Genomic DNA, 21,526 nt, shown 5'->3' with positions numbered 1-21,526 from the left:
CATACAGCTGACAGTTGAGTATTTGTTTTGAACAACCCTCTGAGGGCATCTTGTAAGCAGCCATTGGGGAATGAGCAGGAGGGGTAAAGGCGGCGCCTTCCAAGTGTTTTCTGCTTGTTATTGTGCATATATTTCATGTTCTTGTGCTTTTTGTGATTATTTTATTGTTTTATGCAGTGTTTTGTTTGCTGTGTTTACTCTTGCATATATGAAATACTGCACCTGTTTTACGCTTTTTGAGAGACCCTTTGCTACCATTTGTTTAAAAATGTCTACATGTAAAGTTTAACTGGTCTTCTGTTCAACATGACACACCTTATGATACATACACACATTATTATTACTATATATAGTCCGGTCTCCCGAGGGACCACACTGTACACAGTTACTACACCTGCAGCCAAGTTAACGTTGAGTATGTCTTAACCTCTGACATGATATGATGAAGAGAGAAGCCGCAGCGTAACGAGTCAGCGCCAGGCCGCAATGCATGATGGTCAATGTGCCCCGGCCTGCCCGTCACAATCACACGTCACATAACGTCTGGTCAGATGCCAATGAAAGCAGTGAAAGCATCTACTCCCACTACTACTACTACTAGTACTACTACTACTCCCACTACTACTACTAGTACTACTCCCACTACTACTACTGTTATTGTTACTTCTACTGCTATTACTGCTACTTACGCTGCTGCTACTACTACTACTACTACTACTACTACTACTACTACTACTACTACTACTACACTACTACTATTACATTACTATTACAATACTACACCACTACTACTACGACTGCTACTACTACTGTTATTGTTACTACTACTGCTATTACTGCTAGTATGCTGCTGCTACTACTACTACACTACTACTACTACTATTACATTACTATTACAATACTACACTACTACTACTACGACTGCTACTACTACTGTTATTGTTACTACTACTGCTATTACTGCTACTATGCTGCTGCTGCTGCTACTACTACTACTACTATTACACTACTACACTGCTACTAGTACTACTACTACTACTACTGTTACTACTACTGCTACTACTAATACTACTACACTAATACTACTAATACTACACTAACACTACAACTACTACAACTACTACTGCTACTACTACTAAGTAGTACAACACTACTACTACTACTACTACACTACTGCTGCTGCTACTACTACTACTGTTATGACTACTGCTACTACGCTACTACTACACTACTTCTACAACTACTACTACACTACACTACTGCTGCTGCTATTACTACTGCTACTACTACTACACTACCACTACTACTGATAGTAGTACAACAGTACTACTACACGAATACTACTACTACACTACTACTGCTATTGCTATTACTACTACTACTACTACTGCTACTACCTTCAGCTGCTGCCGTTAGGGGGCGCCACAGCGGATCATCCGTTTCCATCTCTTCCTGTCCTCTGCATCTTCCTCTGTCCCACCAGCCACCTGCATGTCCTCCCTCACCACATCCATAAACCTCCTCTTTGGCCTTCCTCTTCTCCTCTTCCCTGGCAGCTCCATATTCAGCATCCTTCTCCCAGTATACCCAGAATCTCTCCTCCACACATGTCCAAACCATCTCCATCTTGCCTCTCTTGCTTTGTCTCCAAACCGTCCAACCTGAGCTGTCCCTCTGATATACTACAACTCTTCTGTAACTAGAAATAAATGTTTTTTAATACTGCACGTGGCATCATCATATGTCTGATGAATATTAATGAGTGACATTGCTTTCTCAAAAATGAAAACCACAAAAAAGCTTTCTGTCAAGATGAAATATCATACAAGAAATTCAAATTCAATCTGGAAGATATTTCATATTCAAGACTCACAAGTTCTCCAAAGCAATTAATCAATCTGGCGTCTTGACAAGAGAACGTTAATACAGCTCGTCTCTGAGCACACAAGGTGCTTTTGATCGTTTTTAATTCATTCTTTTTTTGTGCAACTTTGAATCTTTGATAGCATCTCTGAAAGTTCCACCGCCATAACTGAACATGACGCAGGTCAGAGGTGGACTGACTCCGATATAAAGCCACGGTGGCCCGGTGGTTGGTCAGCACCGCTGCCTCGCAGCAAGAAGGTCCTGGGTTCGAACCCCAGGCCGTCCCGGGTCCTTTCTGTGTGGAGTTCTCCCCGCGTCTGCGTGGGTTTCCTCCGGGGGCTCCGGTTTCCTCCCACCATCAAAAACACATGCATGTTAGGGGTAATACTCGTGTCGGTGCCTCTGAGCAAGGCAGTCAGGAAAAAAAGAGCTGCAGCTGCCCACTGCGCGCTACATCCTACCGGTTAAAAATGCAGAAGATGAATTTCCCCTACGGGATTAATAAAGGTATATATATACTCATATATTTTCGTTACGTGTGTGTGTTAGTTAGTGTGGATAGCGTGACCGAAAACTAAAGCACTTATGATCCTAATTCTTTTTGGAGGTGGTAGGTATTGTCTCAGAGAGTAAGGGAAAAATCCCAGAACATTAAAATTATGCATAATTATGCATAAATATGCAAAATATGCATTTTCTAAAAATGACTAAAACCCACTTTCCTCGGCATTTCAGGTGATTCTGAGCATCTTTGATTTTTTTCACCTATATAAAAAACATTTCTGGGACTTATTTTGGCATTATGCAAAATATATGCATTTTTTGCAAAAATGCACTTATGATCCTAATTTTTTTGGAGGTGGTAGGTATTGTTCAAGAGAGGACCAGAAAAATAGCAGAAAATTAAAATAACCATAATAATTATGCATAATTATGCAAAATATGCATTTTTCTAAAAATGGCTAAAAACCACTTTTCTCGGCATTTCAGATGATTCTGAGCATTTGGGGGGAGGGAGTTGGAGTGGGGAGGCGGTTAGCTGGCAGGATGAAGAGGAGGGAGATTTAAACGGGTGGATCACCAAACCGCTACATTGTAGCGGGGTTCTTCTTATATATATAAAGAGTTTTGGCATTCCTCGTCGTGGTCCTCAGCTGCGCTGCTGAAATAAAGGGAGCGTAGGAAAGGAAAGAATGAAGACGGTGCTGGAGGCCTCCAGGACAGCAGATATTTGCATGTTTTGGGGATATTTGGAGAAAATCTAGACGTTACACTGGAAGAAAGATTTGCATAAACTCAGTCTGGGTTATAGAAGGACAACGTCACGAATGGGGTGTTATATGATATAGTTATGGGCATCTTCAGTCAGACTCCCCCTCCATTAGAAATTAACCACTTTTAGTACTGTACTGATGGTTTGGATCATAATGACCGACAATGCCTGTCAATATGAAGCGCGTGGGGTGTCTAGAAAAGCGCTATATAGATGTAATGATTATCATTATTATTACTGTTATTACTACTACTTTGGGTGTACTCTTAGTATAATGTGAAGTTCTTACATTGCAGCAGGTGACGGTAACGCATGATTTATGGCTGCCAAACACCAGTAATCCTCTACGAAGGGGACGAAGAAGAGGAGGGGGGGGGAGGACGAGGAAGAGATTCAGCTTCACGCGAACTACGCACACGTCACGGCATGATGGTGGCGCCGGCTGAGTCGGTGGTGGGAGTAGAGAAGTTCTTACTAAAGTGAAGTTTACGTGGACGCTATGGCTCACTGACTCGGCGCTTTTACAGCCTTGCGGAGGAAACGCTTCAGGGACTTCACGACAGACAGACAGACGACATGACAGCCAACGAGGACCAAGAGGTAGAAACCAATGAAGTGCGACGAGCTAGCGCTATAGCCTCACTTGTTGGCACGGTGTCTGCTAGGCTAGCGAGGCGAGCAGCCGCTAGCGCGGCTAACAGCTGCTAGCGCTAACGGTAACCTGCGCGGTAACGGTAAGCTAGCGGTAACCAGCCGCTAGCGCTGCTAACAGTGCTAGCGCTAACGGTACAGCTGCTAGCGGTAACCAGCCGCTAGCACTGCTAACAGCTGCTAGCACTAACCAGCTAGCGCTGCTAACAGCTGCTAGCACTAACCAGCCGCTAGCGCTCTTAACAGCTGCTAGCGCTGCTAACAGCTGCTAGCACTAACCAGCCGCTAGCGCTGCTAACAGCTGCTAGCGCTAACCAGCCGCTAGCGCTGTTAACCGCTGCTAGCACTAAGCGCTCTTAACAGCTGCTAGCGCTAACCAGCCGCTAGCGCTGCTAACAGCTGCTAGCAGCTAACGCTGGCGCTCTGCTCTGCTAGTGATGCTAATAGCCTCCACCGCTGTGTGTCCGTTGCCGAGTTGACCGCACGACTTTCATGGCGAACTTCTGCAACTGGACCTGAGAAGAGCCACTTCACCGGCAGCACAACACGTGTTTTTAGTCGTGCTCCCGCCTGGGGGGGGGGGGTCACCCCCTCTGACCCGTCATGTGTTGGTGATCCATCGTGGGTTTAGCGTGTCCTCATTCAGTTACTTTTATTTTGATTTCATGTCTTCACATTATTTTATGTGTTCTTCAATTCAAATCTTACTTTATTCAGGCACATGGGTAGAGCCATATTCAAAAAAACTAACAACAACAAAAATACAACACAGGACAACAACACAATAATATAGCTAAAAACTGCAGTTCACAAGTCCACAGACTAAAAGCTGTACAGACATTTGTTTCAGTGTTTCCAGAAACGAGAGGCCTACCTGGTGTCACTTTGTGCAGGCTCAGTTAACAGCGTTGTAATCGACACATAAATTTGTACGTAAGATTCCTCAACACAGCATGAAAAGTGGGAACGTTACTAGTCACAAACATGACTTGTACTTGTCCATCTTGGAAGCTTTGGGCAAGAATCTGATCTGAGCAAGATTCTTCATTTCATTAAGATTTTAAAAAATATATATTTTGCACTTTTATCCTTGCCTTTTTATATCTGCACTCTCACGTGGGGGTAAAGTGCATTGCGTTTGAATGTACTGAAGTGTGCTGCAGAATTAAAGTTTGATGAATTCATTGAAGCAAAACGGTATTTCGGTGTAACAGTTTGTCCTGGGCTCGTAACTGCGTTACGATCCACTGTCTCCCTCGACATGAGAAACCTTTAACTCTTATTGCTTTTCTTTTTCATGCGTTTCTCTAACAGATGGAGTTGGAAGCTCTTCGCTCTATCTACGAGGGGGACGAGTGTTTTAAGGAAATCAGCCCGGTGTCTTTTCAGTTTAGGGTGAGTGGAACATTCACTGAGATTAATTCATTTAAATAAGATATATTTGTTTAAAAGTGGAACATGCTTTTTGATTGACATATCTGAAATGTCCTGTTTAAATGTTGTGTCACAGATAGGAGATCTCGAGGACTCCAAAGCGTTCCTCTTGGATATTACATGGACACAGTCCTATCCTGAATCTGCCCCGAATATGTCTCTAGATGCCTTTTTCAACAACAGGATGTAAGTAGCAAATGCAAACATCTACACAGGGTCGATATTCCGTACTGTATCACACTAAGTGTCATGTATTAGCTCAGGCCGGTGCGGTTCATCGCAGATTAGCTACTACTACTACGTTTGGCTGCTCCCGTTAGGGGGCTCCACAGCAGATCATCCTTTTCCATCTCTTCCTGTCCTCTGCATCTTCCTCTGTCACACCAGCCACCTGCATGTCCTCCCTCACCACATCCATAAACCTCCTCTTTGGCCTTCCTCTTCCCTGGCAGCTCCATATTCAGCATCCTTCTCCCAGTATACCCAGCATCTCTCCTCCCCACATGTCCAAACCATCTCAATCTTGCCTATCTTGCTTTGTCTTCAAACCATCCAACCTGAGCTGTCCCTCTAATATACTCGTTCCTAATCCTGTCCTTCTTCGTCACTCCCAATGAAAATCTTAGCATCTTCAACTCTGCCACCTCCAGCTCCACCTCCTGTCTTTTCATCAGTGCCACTGTCTCCAAACCATACAACATAGCTGGTCTCACTACCATCTTGTAGACCTTCCCTTTAACTCTTGCTGGTACCCTTCTGTCGCACATCACTCCTGACACTCTTCTCCACCCACTCCACCCTGCCTGCACTCTCTTCTTCACCTCTCTCCTGCACTCCCCGTTACTTCGGACAGTTGACCCCAAGTATTTAAACTCATACACCTTCATCACCTCTACTCCTTGCATCCTCACCATTCCACTGTCCTCCCTCAAATTCACGTATAGGTATTCCGTCTTGCTCCTACTGACTTTCATTCCTCTTCTCTCCAGTGCATACCTCCACCTCTCCAGGCTCTCCTCAACCTGAACCCTACTGTCGCTACAGATCACAATGTCATCCGCATCGCAGATTAGCAAACCATGTGCATATTCAACTCTTTCTCAAGCGAGAATGCCCAAACCGAATGTCAAACCGCAGCAACAGTTTTAGTAAAGTCTTCTTCTGGTATCCCCGTAGATTTAATGATATGTATTTTCTATAAATTGAATATGATTTGAATAACCTTAAACTGTTCTGCCCACTGAACTCTAAACTGATGTACCATCAGACAAAAAAATCTAATAAGAAGACATTGTTTTAGAAAATCTGCAGCTACACCGTCCGATTCACCAGTTCACTAAAATTAAGTAAAAATGGCTTTAAATTAGTTTTGATCTTAATTTCATCCTGAGTGTGGAAATAGGATCAGTCTCATTATTAAAACCATAATATCATGAATGTAAATTGCTCTGCATCTCTTTTGACTGTAGCCATGAACTGCCATTGTCTGGCTGGTGTATAAATTTTAAGGAAGGATGAAGTCTTTAGAAACACCTTGGTATTTTGTTTGACTGATCCAAGTGCTTTAATGTCTGGTGATGTTGGATACGTGGTATATTATTACAAAATAGAAGACTCGTGGAGATCGCTGGTCCGAATCCCTGTGTTACCTCTGGCTTGGTCGGGCATCCCTACAGACACAATTGGCTGTATCTGCGGTTGGGAAGCCAGATGTGGGTGTGTGTCCTGGTCGCTGCACTAGCACCTCCTCTGGTCGGTCAGGGCGCCTGTTCAGGGAGGAAGGGGAACTGGGGGGAATGGCGTGATCCTCCCATGCACTACGTCGCCCTAGCAAACTCTTCACTGTCAGGTGAAAGGAAGCGGCCGGAGACTACACATGTAATGGAGGAGGCATGTGGTAGTCTGCAGCCCTCCCCGGATCGGCAGAGGGGGTGGAGCAGTGACCTGGACGCCTCGGAAGAGTGGGGTAATTGGCTGGATACAGTTGGGGAGAAAAAGGGGGGAAATCCCACAATTTTTTTTTTTAATGGCAGAATCATATGATTTTAAATTTACAAAATATATGTTACAGGGGGTTCATTACTTAAATAGGTATAAAATTATTTCTTTAAAATCTCCACCATTTACTGTCTCGTTCATTCAGCCAGAAGTAACAAACTTCCTCTGTCATGCCAGCCACCTGCATGTCTTCCCTCACCACATCCATAAACCTCCTCTTTGGCCTACCTCTTTTTCGCTTCCCTGGCAGCTCCATATTCAGCATCCTTCCCCCAATATACCCAGCATCTCTCCTCCACACATGTCCAAATCATCTCAATCTTGCCTCTCTTGCTTTGTCTCCAAACTGTCCAACCTGAGCTGTCCCTCTAATATACTCGTTCCTAATTCTGTCCTTCTTCATCACTCCCAATTAAAATCTTTGCATCTTCATCTCTGCCACCTCCAGCTCCACCTCCTGTCTTTTCATCAGTGCCACTGTCTCCAAACCATAAAACATAGCTGGTCTCACAACCATCTTGTAAACCTTCCCTTTCATTCTTGCTGGTACCTTTCTGTCACAAATCCCTCATGACACTCTTCTTCACCCACTCCACCCTTCCTGCACTCTCTTCTTCACTCCCCATTACTTTGAACAGTTGACCCCAAGTATTTAAACTCATCCACCTTTGCCACCTCTACTCCTTGTATCCTCACCATTCCACTGTCCTCCTCCATGATCATACATACTATGTATTCCTTCTTGCTTCTATTGACTTTCATTCCTCTTCTCTCCAGTGCAGTGGAATGACAGTGGAATGGTGAGGATGCAAGGAGTAGAGGTGGCAACGGTTGATGAGTTTAAATACTGGGGGTCAAGTGTTCAAAGTACTGGGGAGTGAAGAAGAGGGTGCAGGCAGGGTGGAGTGGGTGGAGAAGAGTGTCAGGAGTGATTTGTAACAGAAGGGTACCAGCAAGAGTTAAAGGGAAGGTTTACAAGATGGTTGTGAGACCAGCTATGTTACATGTTTTGGAGACGGTGGCACTGACAAAAAGCCAGGAGGCGGAGCAGGAAGTGGCAAAGATGAAGATGCTAAAATTTTCATTGGGAGTGATGAAGAAGGACAGGATTAGGAACGAGTATATTAGAGGGACAGCTCAAGTTGGACGGTTTGGAGACAAAGCAAGAGAGGCAAGATTGAGATGGTTTGGACATGTGTGGAGGAGAGATACTGGGTATATTGGGAGAAGGATGCTGAATATGGAGCTGCCAGGGAAGAGGAGAGGAGGAAGACCAAAGAGGAGGTTTATGGATGTGGTGAGGGAGGTCATGCAGGTGGCTGGTGTGACAGAGGAAGATGAAGAGGACAGGAAGAGATGGAAACGGATGATCTGCTGTGGCGCCCCCTAACAGGAGGAGCTGAAAGTAGTAGTAGTAGTTTGGGGTCAATGGGTAAAATTACTGCAAAATGTTTCTTCTTCATTGTGAGTGCTTCTCTTGAATATGCTGCCCTTGGTTTTTTTGAAACGCTTACCCTCAAGTTAAGCGAAGTAGCACAAGCTCCATCTGTATAGTGACCATCCAGGAATTTTAAACCTTGCGTCACTATAAATGATAGTTGAGGAATTGAATTGAGAAATTTGAGGAATTGAAGATTGACTTTAATGTCTCACATATTGTTGTCACCCCAGTGCCTCAGAGACCAAGCAGTTGATCATGTCTAAGCTGGAGGAGCAGGTAGAAGCTAACCTGGGCACTGCCATGATGTACACCCTGTTTGAATGGGCCAAGGAAAACCAGGAGGCCCTCATGGAGAACCACCAGCCCATAGTTACTGCTGTGGTCAGTGGCTTGGGCTGCAATTCTGCTCACCGTGTTTCACCATTCTGACTACAAGTGCTATTTACATTTCTCAAGCTTCTTGCATCAACAAAAATGTTGACTTGTGTTTTTGTAGACACTGGCACCCAGCAATGATGTGACAGCTAACAGCTCAGCGGCCAAAAAGAAGGAGAAGAAGGAGCAGCTTACCAAAGCACAGAAGAGGAGGATTATTAGCAGAACAGGTACATGATTATCACACTATTTTAGAGGCAGTAGAGATTGTGAAGAATAAAATTTGAGAGGTAGTAGTAGTAGTAGTAGTAGTAGTAGTAATATTGCTGTTTTTAATAGAGCTGTGTATCGGCGAGAATCCGGCGATACGATACATATCACGATACAGGGGTTACGATTCAATATATCGTGATATATTGCGATACTGTAAGAAAGGTGATATATTGTGGTTTCATAGGCCTGCGTTCTTTGTGCTTATGCTACTTCCTGTCTCAGTTTACGTTGTTGGGTTGGAGTGGAAGAGTCAAATGGCTGAAGATAGATTACAACACTGGTCGTGGGGTTACACACAACATGTTTGTTGCGAACCTTTATATGTAAACAATTAAAAGTCGATACAGTGGTTTTGAGAATCAATACAGTATCACGCAAGATAATATCGCCATACTCGAGTGTGTCGATATTTCTTACACCCCTAGTTTCTAACCATTTTTCTGCTTTCAGATAACAAGGGTGAACTGCCAAGAGGTTGGAACTGGGTGGATGTGATCAAAGTATGTACCCCTTTCTTAAATTGCTGTAGTTCTGCGTTACTCCACTGGATGGCACTATTTAATATGGCTTCAGAATTGGCCTGCCATGGAGTCCATAATTAACCCACCCATGTCTTTCTTTCCTTTATGCGGTGTTGAACCTTCGTCATGATCTGCCAGCATGTAAGTGACAGCTTCACAAATAAGACTGATGCAGTAGTCCCTGTCCAAACAAAGCAATGTGTAATTTCTGCCTTTTCTCCTTCTCAATGTTTTAGCTTAGCAAAACAGGAGGAAAAGAGGAGGACTAGGACAACAGCGGGAGAGTGGGCAGTTATCTGGTGCTGGGTGTTTTTTTGTTTTGTTTTTTTTTTTAAGGAAGTGCAATGAACTCTCCTAAAACTCTTCATACCCACCTGATCCTGCTACCGCTCTCTTAAGATGCCTTCAACTCAAATCCTCCCAAGATCCCACACACACACACGACAGCTGCTTCTCCACCTATAGTAAAGACGGTGCGGACGAAACCGAACAAAACCACCAGTCCAGGAATGTGCCCGCCCCGACAAGTGTGGACGATGTACACACACTTCCAGAAAGATCTCCTGATTTGTATGTGGACAAAGTGTGCTTTTTGACCTGCATGACTGCTGGGACTTCACAAAGGTCTAGCAGGGTGTTTTTTTGTTTTTGGTGTTTGTAAGACGCATCAGGACACTGACCAGCACTTTATCAAAGTGTCAGCCGAGCATTGTTCACAATATGCAGTTTAAGTCACGTGGGCACGCTAAACCCGGTCTCGCTGTGTTTCCTGTGGTTTCTGCTTGATGTCGGTTAAGGTGGAACGTTTGGGATATCTTAGTCACTGAGGAGAGACGGACCCGCAGAAACTGTCGGATGAGATACGATACTTTATCGTCATTGTGCGCACACAACGAATTACACTGCCGTTGTTTAAAAAAGGAAATCTCCTCTGAGACGAAGTCCAGTTGCCAAGCAGTGGGAAATGAATTGGGCCGGTCGGTGGGAAATTCTACTCACCCTGCAGTGAGTGGGGTATCCTGGATTCTACTCACCCTGCAGTGAGTGGGGTATCCTGGATTCTACTCACCCTGCAGTGAGTGGGGTATCCTGGATTCTACTCACCCTGCAGTGAGTGGGGTATCCTGGATTCTACTCACCCTGCAGTGAGTGGGGTATCCTGGATTCTACTCACCCTGCAGTGAGTGGGGTATCCTGGATTCTACTCACCCTGCAGTGAGTGGGGTATCCTGGATTCTACTCACCCTGCAGTGAGTGGGGTATCCTGGATTCTACTCACCCTGCAGTGAGTGGGGTATCCTGGATTCTACTCACCCTGCAGTGAGTGGGGTATCCTGGATTCTACTCACCCTGCAGTGAGTGGGGTATCCTGGATTCTACTCACCCTGCAGTGAGTGGGGTATCCTGGATTCTATTCTACCTGCAGTGAGTGGGGTATCCTGGATGTGCTTTGTGAAAGCATCCTGTGTTTTAGTAACACATCAAGTGCAGATGTTACTCCTACCACCCGGTTTTCCTCTTGACAAAATGAACCGAGAACTAACCCAGTTTTTATATTGCTCTTTGAGAGGATAGGTTCACTGCCGCAACATTTCTGACACCATCTACTGGTTAACGTATTTCCTGGTTCATCAAAGCTTCTCCCCTGTTGCAATAAAACAGTTTGTTTGAGGTGGACAAAACCTGGTTCCTGTAGTCAAGCTGTTTTCAGCGCCGTCTGCGTTTTGAGGGGATATTTAATAGTCCGGCTCCCATATTAACAGGAGCAAAAATGTGTCGTAGTTACACCGTCAGAGATGGAGGTAGCTAAGCTATCATGAAATCTGGGCTGGATCATCCACTGGGCATTCTGAGCACAGGCCCAGGGGTCCACATGTACTCTGCGGGTCCCAAGCAACACAAAAAAAAAACATCTTAAATCTCAGGTCATGGGACCATGTATAAGCTAAACTTACAATTGGTCAATATGTTACATTACATTTGAACATTATAAAAACTTTACAGCTGCCTTTGTATATCGAACAAGGGGTGAAGTATGACAGGGTCTGGGGGGTGGGGGGGGGTAATCACCCCTGAATGACCTTTGACCCCTGTTAAAGAAGCAAAAACGTATCATAGGGGGCCATAAAATTGAACTGAAGCATATGTTGGCGTTAGATACGTTGACGTTTTGATGCATGCTCAACAATCCAGGTAAGAAAACCAAAGGAAGTTGAATCAGTTCCTCTGACCCCAAGGATCGGGTCCCCGGCCCAAACACAGCAACACACTCATGGCTATTATCACAACAAGTATATCATCACAACAAGTATATTATCACAACAAGTATATTATCACAACAAGTATATTATCACAACAAGTATCACAACAAGTATATTATCACAACAGGTATATTATCACAACAAGTATATTATCACAACAAGTATCACAACAAGTATATTATCACAAGTATATTATCACAACAGGTATATCATCACAACAAGTATATTATTACAACAAGTATCACAACAAGTATATTATCACAACAAGTATATTATCACAACAGGTATATCATCACAACAAGTATATTATCAAAACAAGTATCACAACAAGTATATTATCACAAGTATATTATAACAACCAGTATATTATCACAAGTATATTATCACAAGTATCAGAACAAGTATATTATCACAACCAGTATATTATCACAAGTATATTATCACAAGTATCACAACAAGTATATTATCACAACAAGTATATTATCACAACAAATATATTATCACCACAAGTATATTATCACAACAAGTATATTATCACAACAAGTATATTATCAAAACAAGTATATTATCACAACAAGTATATTATCACAACAAGTATTTTATCACAACCAGTATATTATCAGAACACGTGCTTTAAGTGCAGCTATTGTTATCAAACAGTCAATCAATCTGAACGGTGAGGAATCAGTTGGTAACCACATCATATGGCGTTATTGATCCTGATTATTGTCTTCTGAGGCCTGCTCCAGGTGTTGAGTGGCGCTTATCAGTTTTACTACACCTCGCTGGTGTGCTCGGTGGCCTGCTTGCTGTTTAGCATGGTGTCCCAGTCCGGTGTAGAGGAGGACGGCGCAACGCACATATAGCGGATGCAGAAGTATTTTTCTGTGTTCTGCGTTATGGGGGAAACTAAGTGTCATATGACTATGATCCACCGGTGATGAGTCACATCTATCGCAGGTATCGCTCACGCCTGGAGACAGCCTACAAAGCTTAGCTGTTGTACAATGAACCCTATGCAAGGCCTTAAACTAAATGTATCTTAAACGGGAACATGAGGATGTAGCGTTGACCCTGGCTAGTGCCCTGTGCCACCATTCATCTGTCACATCACGTTCTAGCTCCTGCTCCCAACTACCCCTCACCCCTGCTAAAGAAGTCAAATCCGAGGATGATATAAGGTCATATAAAACTGAGATCCTGCCACGTGCCCTGGGGAGAGGAAGTACCTTAGAGACAAGAGAGCCTACTGGAAGCTGAGGGAAAGATGTGAAATGTGTGCAAGCGTAATTACGAGCTTGAAGATACTGGGACAAATTAGACTGAGGTAAATTGTACTTTAAACAGAGATCATTAAAAGTGATGAATGAGCCCTTTAAATATCAATCTGAGAAATGGGCCAGGCCTCCCTCTCTCCACAGATTGAAAGCTGTATCTAAATTAGAGGGAGGAAACAAGTGGTTATTACAAATGGGGCTGCATGGAGTGGGGGAAGAAAGTTTGAAATGTTGCCTAAATTGTTTCCAAATTTTCAAAGTAGAGAGTACAATTGGATTTCTAATGTATTTAGGCAGCAAGAAGCCAGAGGGGCACAGACCAAAGCCCTCAGAGATGAAGGACAGGAGGAGCTATCCTCCATTATGCACCAATCGAGGTTGAGAGAGTTACACCAAGCATGAATTTTTTGAAGGTTGGCCGCCCAATAATAAAATAAAAGGTTAGGCCCCGTTCGTTTGCCCCTCTGCAGCACCAATCTATGAGCCCTCGGACTCCTGCCAGCCCAGATAAACTGTGAAATTGTTTTGTCTAACATTCGAATAAATGATTTTGGCAAAAATATTGGAAGAGACTGGAAAAGAAACATGAGTCTGTGCAGAATGTTCATTTTAATAGAGTTGATTGAGAGGGAGTGAATCCCAGCGCTTCATATCAGATTTGATTTCCAAAACCAACTTCATGAAGTTATGTTTATGGAGAGAGGGGAGGGAGTGAGCAATGTTGACACCCAGATAACGGAAACTGGTGTGGGCCAGTCGGAATGGTAGGGTACCTGGTGAGATTTGCTTCGCCACCTCATTAATAGGGAAACACTCACTTTTGCTAAAGTTTAACCTGTAACCTGAAAACGACCTAAAGGTCATCAAGATTTATAAAATATCCTCTATACAGTTAGCCGGTTCTGTGACATAGAGCACAAGGTCGTCCGCATAGAGAGAAATGTGATGTTCCTGTCTAGCCCTGCAAATACCAGTGAAGAGTGGGGAGGATTTGAGAGCAATGGAGAGAGGTTCTATAGCTACTGCAAAGAGCAAGGGAGAGATTGGGCAACCTTGGCAGGTACCTCTTGTTAAAGGGAAGTAGTCAGACCTTTGTGAGTTAGTCGTCACATAAGCAGTAGGAGCAGAGTATAAAAGTCGTATCCAAGAAATAAATTTAGACCCAAAACCAAATTTCTCCAGAACAGAAAACAAGTAAGCCCACTCAACCCGATCAATGGCCTTCTCTGCATCCAATGATATAACCATTTCAGCAGATTGAGAAGCACCAGGAGAAAGCACAATATTCAAAAGTCTTCTAATGTTAGAAGAAATATGCCAACCTCTAACGAACCCTGTTTGATATTCAGAAACTATGTCTGCCAAGCAAGGATTCAACCGGCGTGCCAAGACCTTGGCTAGAAGCTTTACATCCGAATTTAACAAACTTATTGGTCTCCAGCTGCCACATTCTTCAGGGTTCTTGACTTTCATACGAATAAGCGAGATTGAAGCTTGGTTTAAGGTAGGGAGGAGGGATCCTCTTTCCATCGAATCATTGAACATGTCTAATAATAAAGGGGCAATAAGGTGGGAATACTTCTTGTAAAAGTCAACTGGAAATCCGTCTAGATAGATAGATAGACCATATTGCGGTGTTCCTTTGCCCATTGCAGCTCTCTCCTTTTCGGTGTATCGATGAAAGCTTCGGTCTGACGCTGCGATGGACCTGGTCAAGATCGGAGCCGGAATCCAGCCCTGATCTTGACCGGGCCCAGAATGGAATGGTTGGATGGCAGGGGTCCAAGCAAGTCTATGGCCACATCCTGCAGAGGCCCGTCTGGAAGGGGTGTGGGTCTCAGTGGTCCTGGTGGGTTGGGTCTGGCTACTATCTGGCAACCGTGGCAGTCTTCGCAGTGTTTTTCAGCCACTTGATCCATCCCCGGCCACCAAACCTTGGTTCTCAGGTGCTGTTTTGTCTCCACTATCCTGAGATGTCCCTCATGTGCTAAAGCCAGTGCTCGTGCGTGTAGGACACAGGGTAGCACAATACATGTCCCACTGAGGACCAAATATCCCACTATGCATAGTTCATTTGCTATGGCTGCATATGCTTTGCAGTTCTCAAACCGCCCATTTGTGATTGCCTTTCGTACCTCAATCAGCTGTGGGTCGGTCGCAGAGGCCTCCTCCACCTCTCTGGTCGTGAGTGCCTTTGGCGTGGCGCTGACAGCGACAAACCTTGCGTACTCATCCAAACCGTGACTGTGTCTCTCATGCTGTGCTGTCTCACCCAGCAATCGTGACAGTGGGTCTGCAATATTTTGCTTGCCTGGTATGTGTAGCACTTTGAAATCATATGGTTGTAATCGGAGTACCCACCTCTCAGTGTGGGCGCAGGGTTTAGAGTGAGGGCCGTATATTACTTCTAAGGGCTTATGATCTGTTATTACGGTAAACTGTCTGCCATAAACATACGGATGCAGCCTCTCACACGCCCGCAGTAGAGCTAGGGCCTCTTGCTCGGTTTGAGAGTATTTCTGCTCACAGTCACTTAAGGTATGACTCACATAGCATGTCGGTACCGCTTCCCCCTGTTGGACCTGAACTAGCACTGCACTTAATCCTGCGGGGCTCGCGTCTGCGATCACTCTCGTCTGTGCCTCCTTGTCAAAGTATGCTCAAGTGCCAGCTCTTGCCAGTTCATCCTTTAGTGCATTGAATGCGTTTCTCTGCTCTGGTTCGAACTCGAATGGGGTATCCTTTCTCGTCAGACGTCACAGCGGCTCCGATAGGGGTCGCAAACTGTGGGATGAACTTGCTGCTGTATCCGACTAGTCCGAGGAAGCTCCTCACTTCTGCTGCATTCTCTGGCTCGCGAGCTTCCACCACTGCTCGCACTCTCTCTTCCATCGGTCCAATGCCCTTCGCAGACAACAAGATGCCCATGAAAACTAACCTGTCCATGTTAAACTGGCATTTGTCTGGGTTTAGAGTCAGGCCTCTCTCCATCAGCCTGGTCAGGACAGCATGGAGACGTCTGTCGTGTCTCTCCTGGTCGTGTGCATGCACGATGATGTCATCGGATATATTTTCGACACCCTCTGTCCCTACTAGTGCATTAGCTACCTCGTGCTGGTATTGCTCGCTGGCTGAGCACACACCGAATATCAACCCTTTATATCGGTACACTCCGTTGTGTACGGCAAAGGTCGTGATTCCACGTGACTCAGGGCTCAGTTCCAACTGATGGTATCCCCATTTTAGGTCTAGCTTGCTAAACACCGTTGAGCCATTCATGCCTTGGAATATCTCATCAACCGTGGGAATAGGATACCGCTCCCTCTCGATAGCCTGGTTTGCACGTCTCATGTCCAAACATAGTCTCACATCATTGTCAGCTTTTGGTACAATAACCACAGGGTTTACCCATGGGGTGGGGCCATCTACAGGTTCAATAATGTCCATGTCCATTAATTGCTTTATTTTGGCCTCTACTGCCCCCCTGAGGTTGAACGGTATGCGCCTAAGAGGCTGGGCGACAGGCTTCACGTTTGGGTTGATGTGTAAGCCAACCTGCTTGGAGTTCAGTTTTCCAACCCCATGGAACAGCTTTGGATACTGCTGTTCAAGTGACTGCTCTATGTTCAATACAGCTGCAACATTGACTACTATTTTCAAAACTCCAAGTCTCATGGCTGTCTCCTCGCGCTCAAGATGGGGCAAAAGGGACTGCTGGGGGGGGGGGAAGAAAGGAACGGGGGGGGAAAGGAGGAAAAACATACAATATATCCATTTCTTCTCTACTCATTTATCTTTTTAACATTGTTTTCACCCACTTCCGCACTTATTTCAAGGGATATCATCGCTTTTATTTTCATATCTCTTGCGGGATTCGAACCTATTCTGTGGTGAGCAGCCGACACGAGTTTGAAGGAAGCTGGTGTTACGACTATCTCCTTCCTGTGGAAACGTGAGCCAGGGGAGTTATTCGACGAGGGTTCCGGCCATATGCCATTGGGTTAATCGGGTGGGATAAGGGGAAAACTAGTGTAAACTACTAATAAGACACGTTAGTCCCTAGCTAACGGGTCTGACCCTTTAGCCGAGCGGTTAGTGATGTGGCCTTGTGGTGCAGTACACCCCGTATCCAATCCCGCACCGGGCAAGAAAATAACCGGTTACATTGGTGGCAGCGGTGGGATCCGGAAGTGTGCAGATCCTCAGAAGTCTCTTCGGAGCGCGGGAAGAACAAAGCGCGAGGGCGCGCTTCCGGGAAGGGTGACGACTGTAAACTACTAATAAGACACGTTAGCCCCTAGCTAACGGGTCTGACCCTTGTGGCCTTGTGGTGCGGTACACCTCATATCGAATCCCGCACCGGGCAAGAAAATAACCGGTTACATACATGATGAAGTTTAAAAAAGTATTTCATTAAAATCAGATCAGTTAAGATCAATTTTTAATACAGTTCATGTGAATAAAAAAAAGAAAAGCAATATAGGCTGATCAATTGCGTTACGTTCATTGTAGTGTCAATAAAGTTGATTGAGATTTAAATAGTTTGTTTGGCTATACAAATCAAGGAGAAAACGTGGACAGCTCACAAATTAACTCTTGGCAGTATTTGGTTGTCTGTCATGATATCTTGTTAATAGCATTGGTTGTTGCCAACTTAAAAGCCAATCAGAATGGCGGAGGGGCGGGAAACTCAGGTTGACCCGTAGGTGCGATTCAGGGGCTGAGTCAGACGACAAGCGGAGCAGACAGCTGTGTGGAGGAGGTGCGATGAGAGGGAGCGGAGCGTCATGTACTTTACCCGGGGAATGCAGAGTTCCACAGTGTGTAAAGGACGTTGTGTACAATCTGCCCAAGGTAAATATCTCAGTGTGTGTGTTGTGTATCACTCTGTAACGTTGCTAAAGAATTCTCATGCTAGTCGCGATTAGCCTGTTAGCCTATTAGCCTGTGTTTGCTGTAGTAGCGGCTCATGTTACTGTGTGTTAGCATATATTGATGTTAGCAACCCGCTAAAGCTAAACTGAGCTCAGTATGAGAAGTGATGAGTTTCATGACGAGTACAGTGACTGAGGAAAACCTGTCCTGTCCCCTCATTAGACCGAGAGGACCAGGAAGTACTCCTTGGACCTTAAAGACAAGCAGATGTCTTCCACTCAGCTTCCCGCCGGTGTTTCACTCGTGGTTTCCTTCGCCTTGCCTCGCTTCATTCGTCAGCCATCACCCGGGTTCCAACTCACGGCCTGTGAGTAACAATAACCAATGCACGTGCTATTTTATGTTGCTGCGTGACGTAGTCACGTGGAACGGCCATTTGTGTTTGGTCACCACGCTGCCCAGCATGGACTCAGGCCTGCAACGTTTTATTCTGAAAAACGAGACATGCTTTTGTTTTGTTTTTTGCAGTATTGAGGGTGTGTGAGAGAGTGTGTGTGGGCCCCTTGGGTAGGAGGTATATAGGTAACGAAATAAGAAAAGTGTTTAAAGTCAAGTGGAATTTAATTAGCAAGCCCATTATCAAAAGGGCAATACATTTAAGTGATGTGAAGTATCTTGTCCTTTGAATAATTGTTATTTTTTATTATTGATTTAGGTATTTGTTTTTACATTTACTAAATTCATAATTTGCATTTAAAGTATTGTGTGTGTCATGTTTACATTTCAAGAAGGTGTATTTTGGGTTAGAAGTATAGAAATCGTTCATTAGGGAACAAATACTTTGAAACATAATTCTTAGTAGGATTAAACAAAAGGAGTATATCTATATTCCTGCTAAGCGGAGGCACCGTCGCCAATTAAAATTAATTTTTGTATAAAAGAAAAAGGGTCTGCTTAGGAATTTCCTTTTTTGTGCACAGGTTAGCACGGCAGCCATTTGTTAAAAGTACCCAGGGCCCCGCCCATCGTACTACAAACCCCAGTTATACAGTGAAAACTATATAGCTACGTGGGACGGGTGTTAAATACACATAACCTTGGTTTAGCCGATACTTGCTCTATACTGTACACATCAGTCACAAAACATTTACATCCCAAACATACACTACCGTTCAAAAGTTTGGGGTCACCCAAACAATTTTGTGTTTTCCATGAAAAGTCACACTTATTCACCACCATATGTTGTGAAATGAATAGAAAATAGAGTCAAGACATTGACAAGGTTAGAAATAATGATTTGTATTTGAAATAAGATTTTTTTTACATCAAACTTTGCTTTCGTCAAAGAATCCTCCATTTGCAGCAATTACAGCATTGCAGACCTTTGGCTAGCTGTTAATTTGTTGAGGTAATCTGGAGAAATTGCACCCCACGCTTCCAGAAGCAGCTCCCACAAGTTGGATTGGTTGGATGGGCACTTCTTGCGTACCATACGGTCAAGCTGCTCCCACAACAGCTCAATGGGGTTCAGATCTGGTGACTGCGCTGGCCACTCCATTACCGATAGAATACCAGCTGCCTGCTTCTGCTCTAAATAGTTCTTGCACAATTTGGAGGTGTGTTTAGGGTCATTGTCCTGTTGTAGGATGAAATTGGCTCCAATCAAGCGCTGTCCACTGGGTATGGCATGGCGTTGCAAAATGGAGTGATAGCCTTCCTTATTCAGAATCCCTTTTACCCTGTACAAATCTCCCACCTTACCAGCACCAAAGCAACCCCAGACCATCACATTACCTCCACCATGCTTAACAGATGGCGTCAGGCATTCTTCCAGCATCTTTTCATTTGTTCTGCGTCTCACAAACGTTCTTCTTTGTGATCCAAACACCTCAAACTTGGATTCATCCGTCCACAACACTTTTTTCCAGTCTTCCTCTGTCCAATGTCTGTGTTCTTTTGCCCATCTTAATCTTTTTCTTTTATTGGTCAGTCTCAGATATGGCTTTTTCTTTGCCACTCTGCCCTGAAGCCCAGAATCCCGCAGCCGCCTCTTCACTGTAGATGTTGACACTGGTGTTTTGCGGGTACTATTTAATGAAGATGCCAGTTGGGGACCTGTGAGGCGTCTGTTTCTCAAACTAGAGACTCTAATGTACTTATCTTCTTGCTCAGTTGTGCAACGCGGCCTCCCACTTCTTTTTCTACTCTGGTTAGAGCCTGTTTGTGCTGTCCTCTGAAGGGAGTAGTACACACCGGTGTAGGAAATCTTCAATTTCTTAGCAATTTCTCGCATGGAATAGCCTTCATTTCTAAGAACAAGAATAGACTGTCGAGTTTCAGATGAAAGTTCTCTTTTTCTGGCCATTTTGAGCGTTTAATTGACCCCACAAATGTGATGCTCCAGAAACTCAATCTGCTCAAAGGAAGGTCAGTTTTGTAGCTTCTGTAACGAGCTAAACTGTTTTCAGATGTGTGAACATGATTGCACAAGGGTTTTCTAATCATCAATTAGCCTTCTGAGCCAATGAGCAAACACATTGTACCATTAGAACACTGGAGTGATAGTTGCTTGAAATGGGCCTCTATACACCTATGTAGATATTGCACCAAAAACCAGACATTTGCAGCTAGAATAGTCATTTACCACATTAGCAATGTATAGAGTGTATTTCTTTAAGGTTAAGACTAGTTTAAAGTTATCTTCATTGAAAAGTACAGTGCTTTTCCTTCAAAAATATGGACATTTCAATGTGACCCCAAACTTTTGAACGGTAGTGTATATCTTACAAATTTTTCAATCTTGAACTTCGTTACAGGCTTGGTCATGACATCTGCAACCATATCTGCTGTTGGACAATATTCGATAGCTATTTTCCCATCAGTAAGTGCAGATCGTATGAAATGATATCTAATGTCGACATGTTTGCATCTCTGATGACATACTGGGTTCTTTGATAAAGCGATTGCACCTTGGTTGTCCTCAAATAATTTCACTGGTGTATGTTGGCACTAACTATCCATCCCATTCAATAACTGTACAAGATACACACTTTCTTGTGTTGTTGCAGCAAGTGCCATGTACTCTGCTTCACATGTAGACAAGGCTACTGTTGCCTGCTTCTTACTTTCCCATGAAATAACAGGCCCATTTTTAGTTAGACTAAAGCAGCACCCTGTTGTGCTTCGTCTGTCATTTTGTTCCGCTGCCCAATCAGCGTCACTATATCCCTCAAGTTTGAGTTTTTCATCACTTTTCTTGTAACACAACTCCTGGTTGATTG

The 21,526-nt window shown here is 44.2% G+C and overlaps 1 protein-coding gene across 1 annotated transcript; it reads left to right on the top strand.

The window, feature by feature from the left end:
* Positions 1-3,537: 3,537 nt before the first annotated feature.
* Positions 3,538-10,101, top strand: rwdd (RWD domain containing 4). Its single transcript, XM_056300238.1, has 7 exons — positions 3,538-3,739; positions 5,105-5,185; positions 5,301-5,410; positions 8,894-9,044; positions 9,160-9,268; positions 9,762-9,811; positions 10,069-10,101. The coding sequence occupies exons 1-7, from the start codon at positions 3,716-3,718 to the stop codon at positions 10,099-10,101; spliced, it is 558 nt and encodes a 185-aa protein (XP_056156213.1). The 5' UTR covers positions 3,538-3,715.
* The last annotated feature ends 11,425 nt before the right edge of the window (positions 10,102-21,526 follow it).

This window comes from Lampris incognitus, chromosome 20, assembly GCF_029633865.1.
Source record: "Lampris incognitus isolate fLamInc1 chromosome 20, fLamInc1.hap2, whole genome shotgun sequence".
Taxonomy (NCBI): domain Eukaryota; kingdom Metazoa; phylum Chordata; class Actinopteri; order Lampriformes; family Lampridae; genus Lampris; species Lampris incognitus.
Note: the sequence above shows the minus strand (reverse complement) of the source record. Positions and strands in the feature narration are given on the sequence as shown.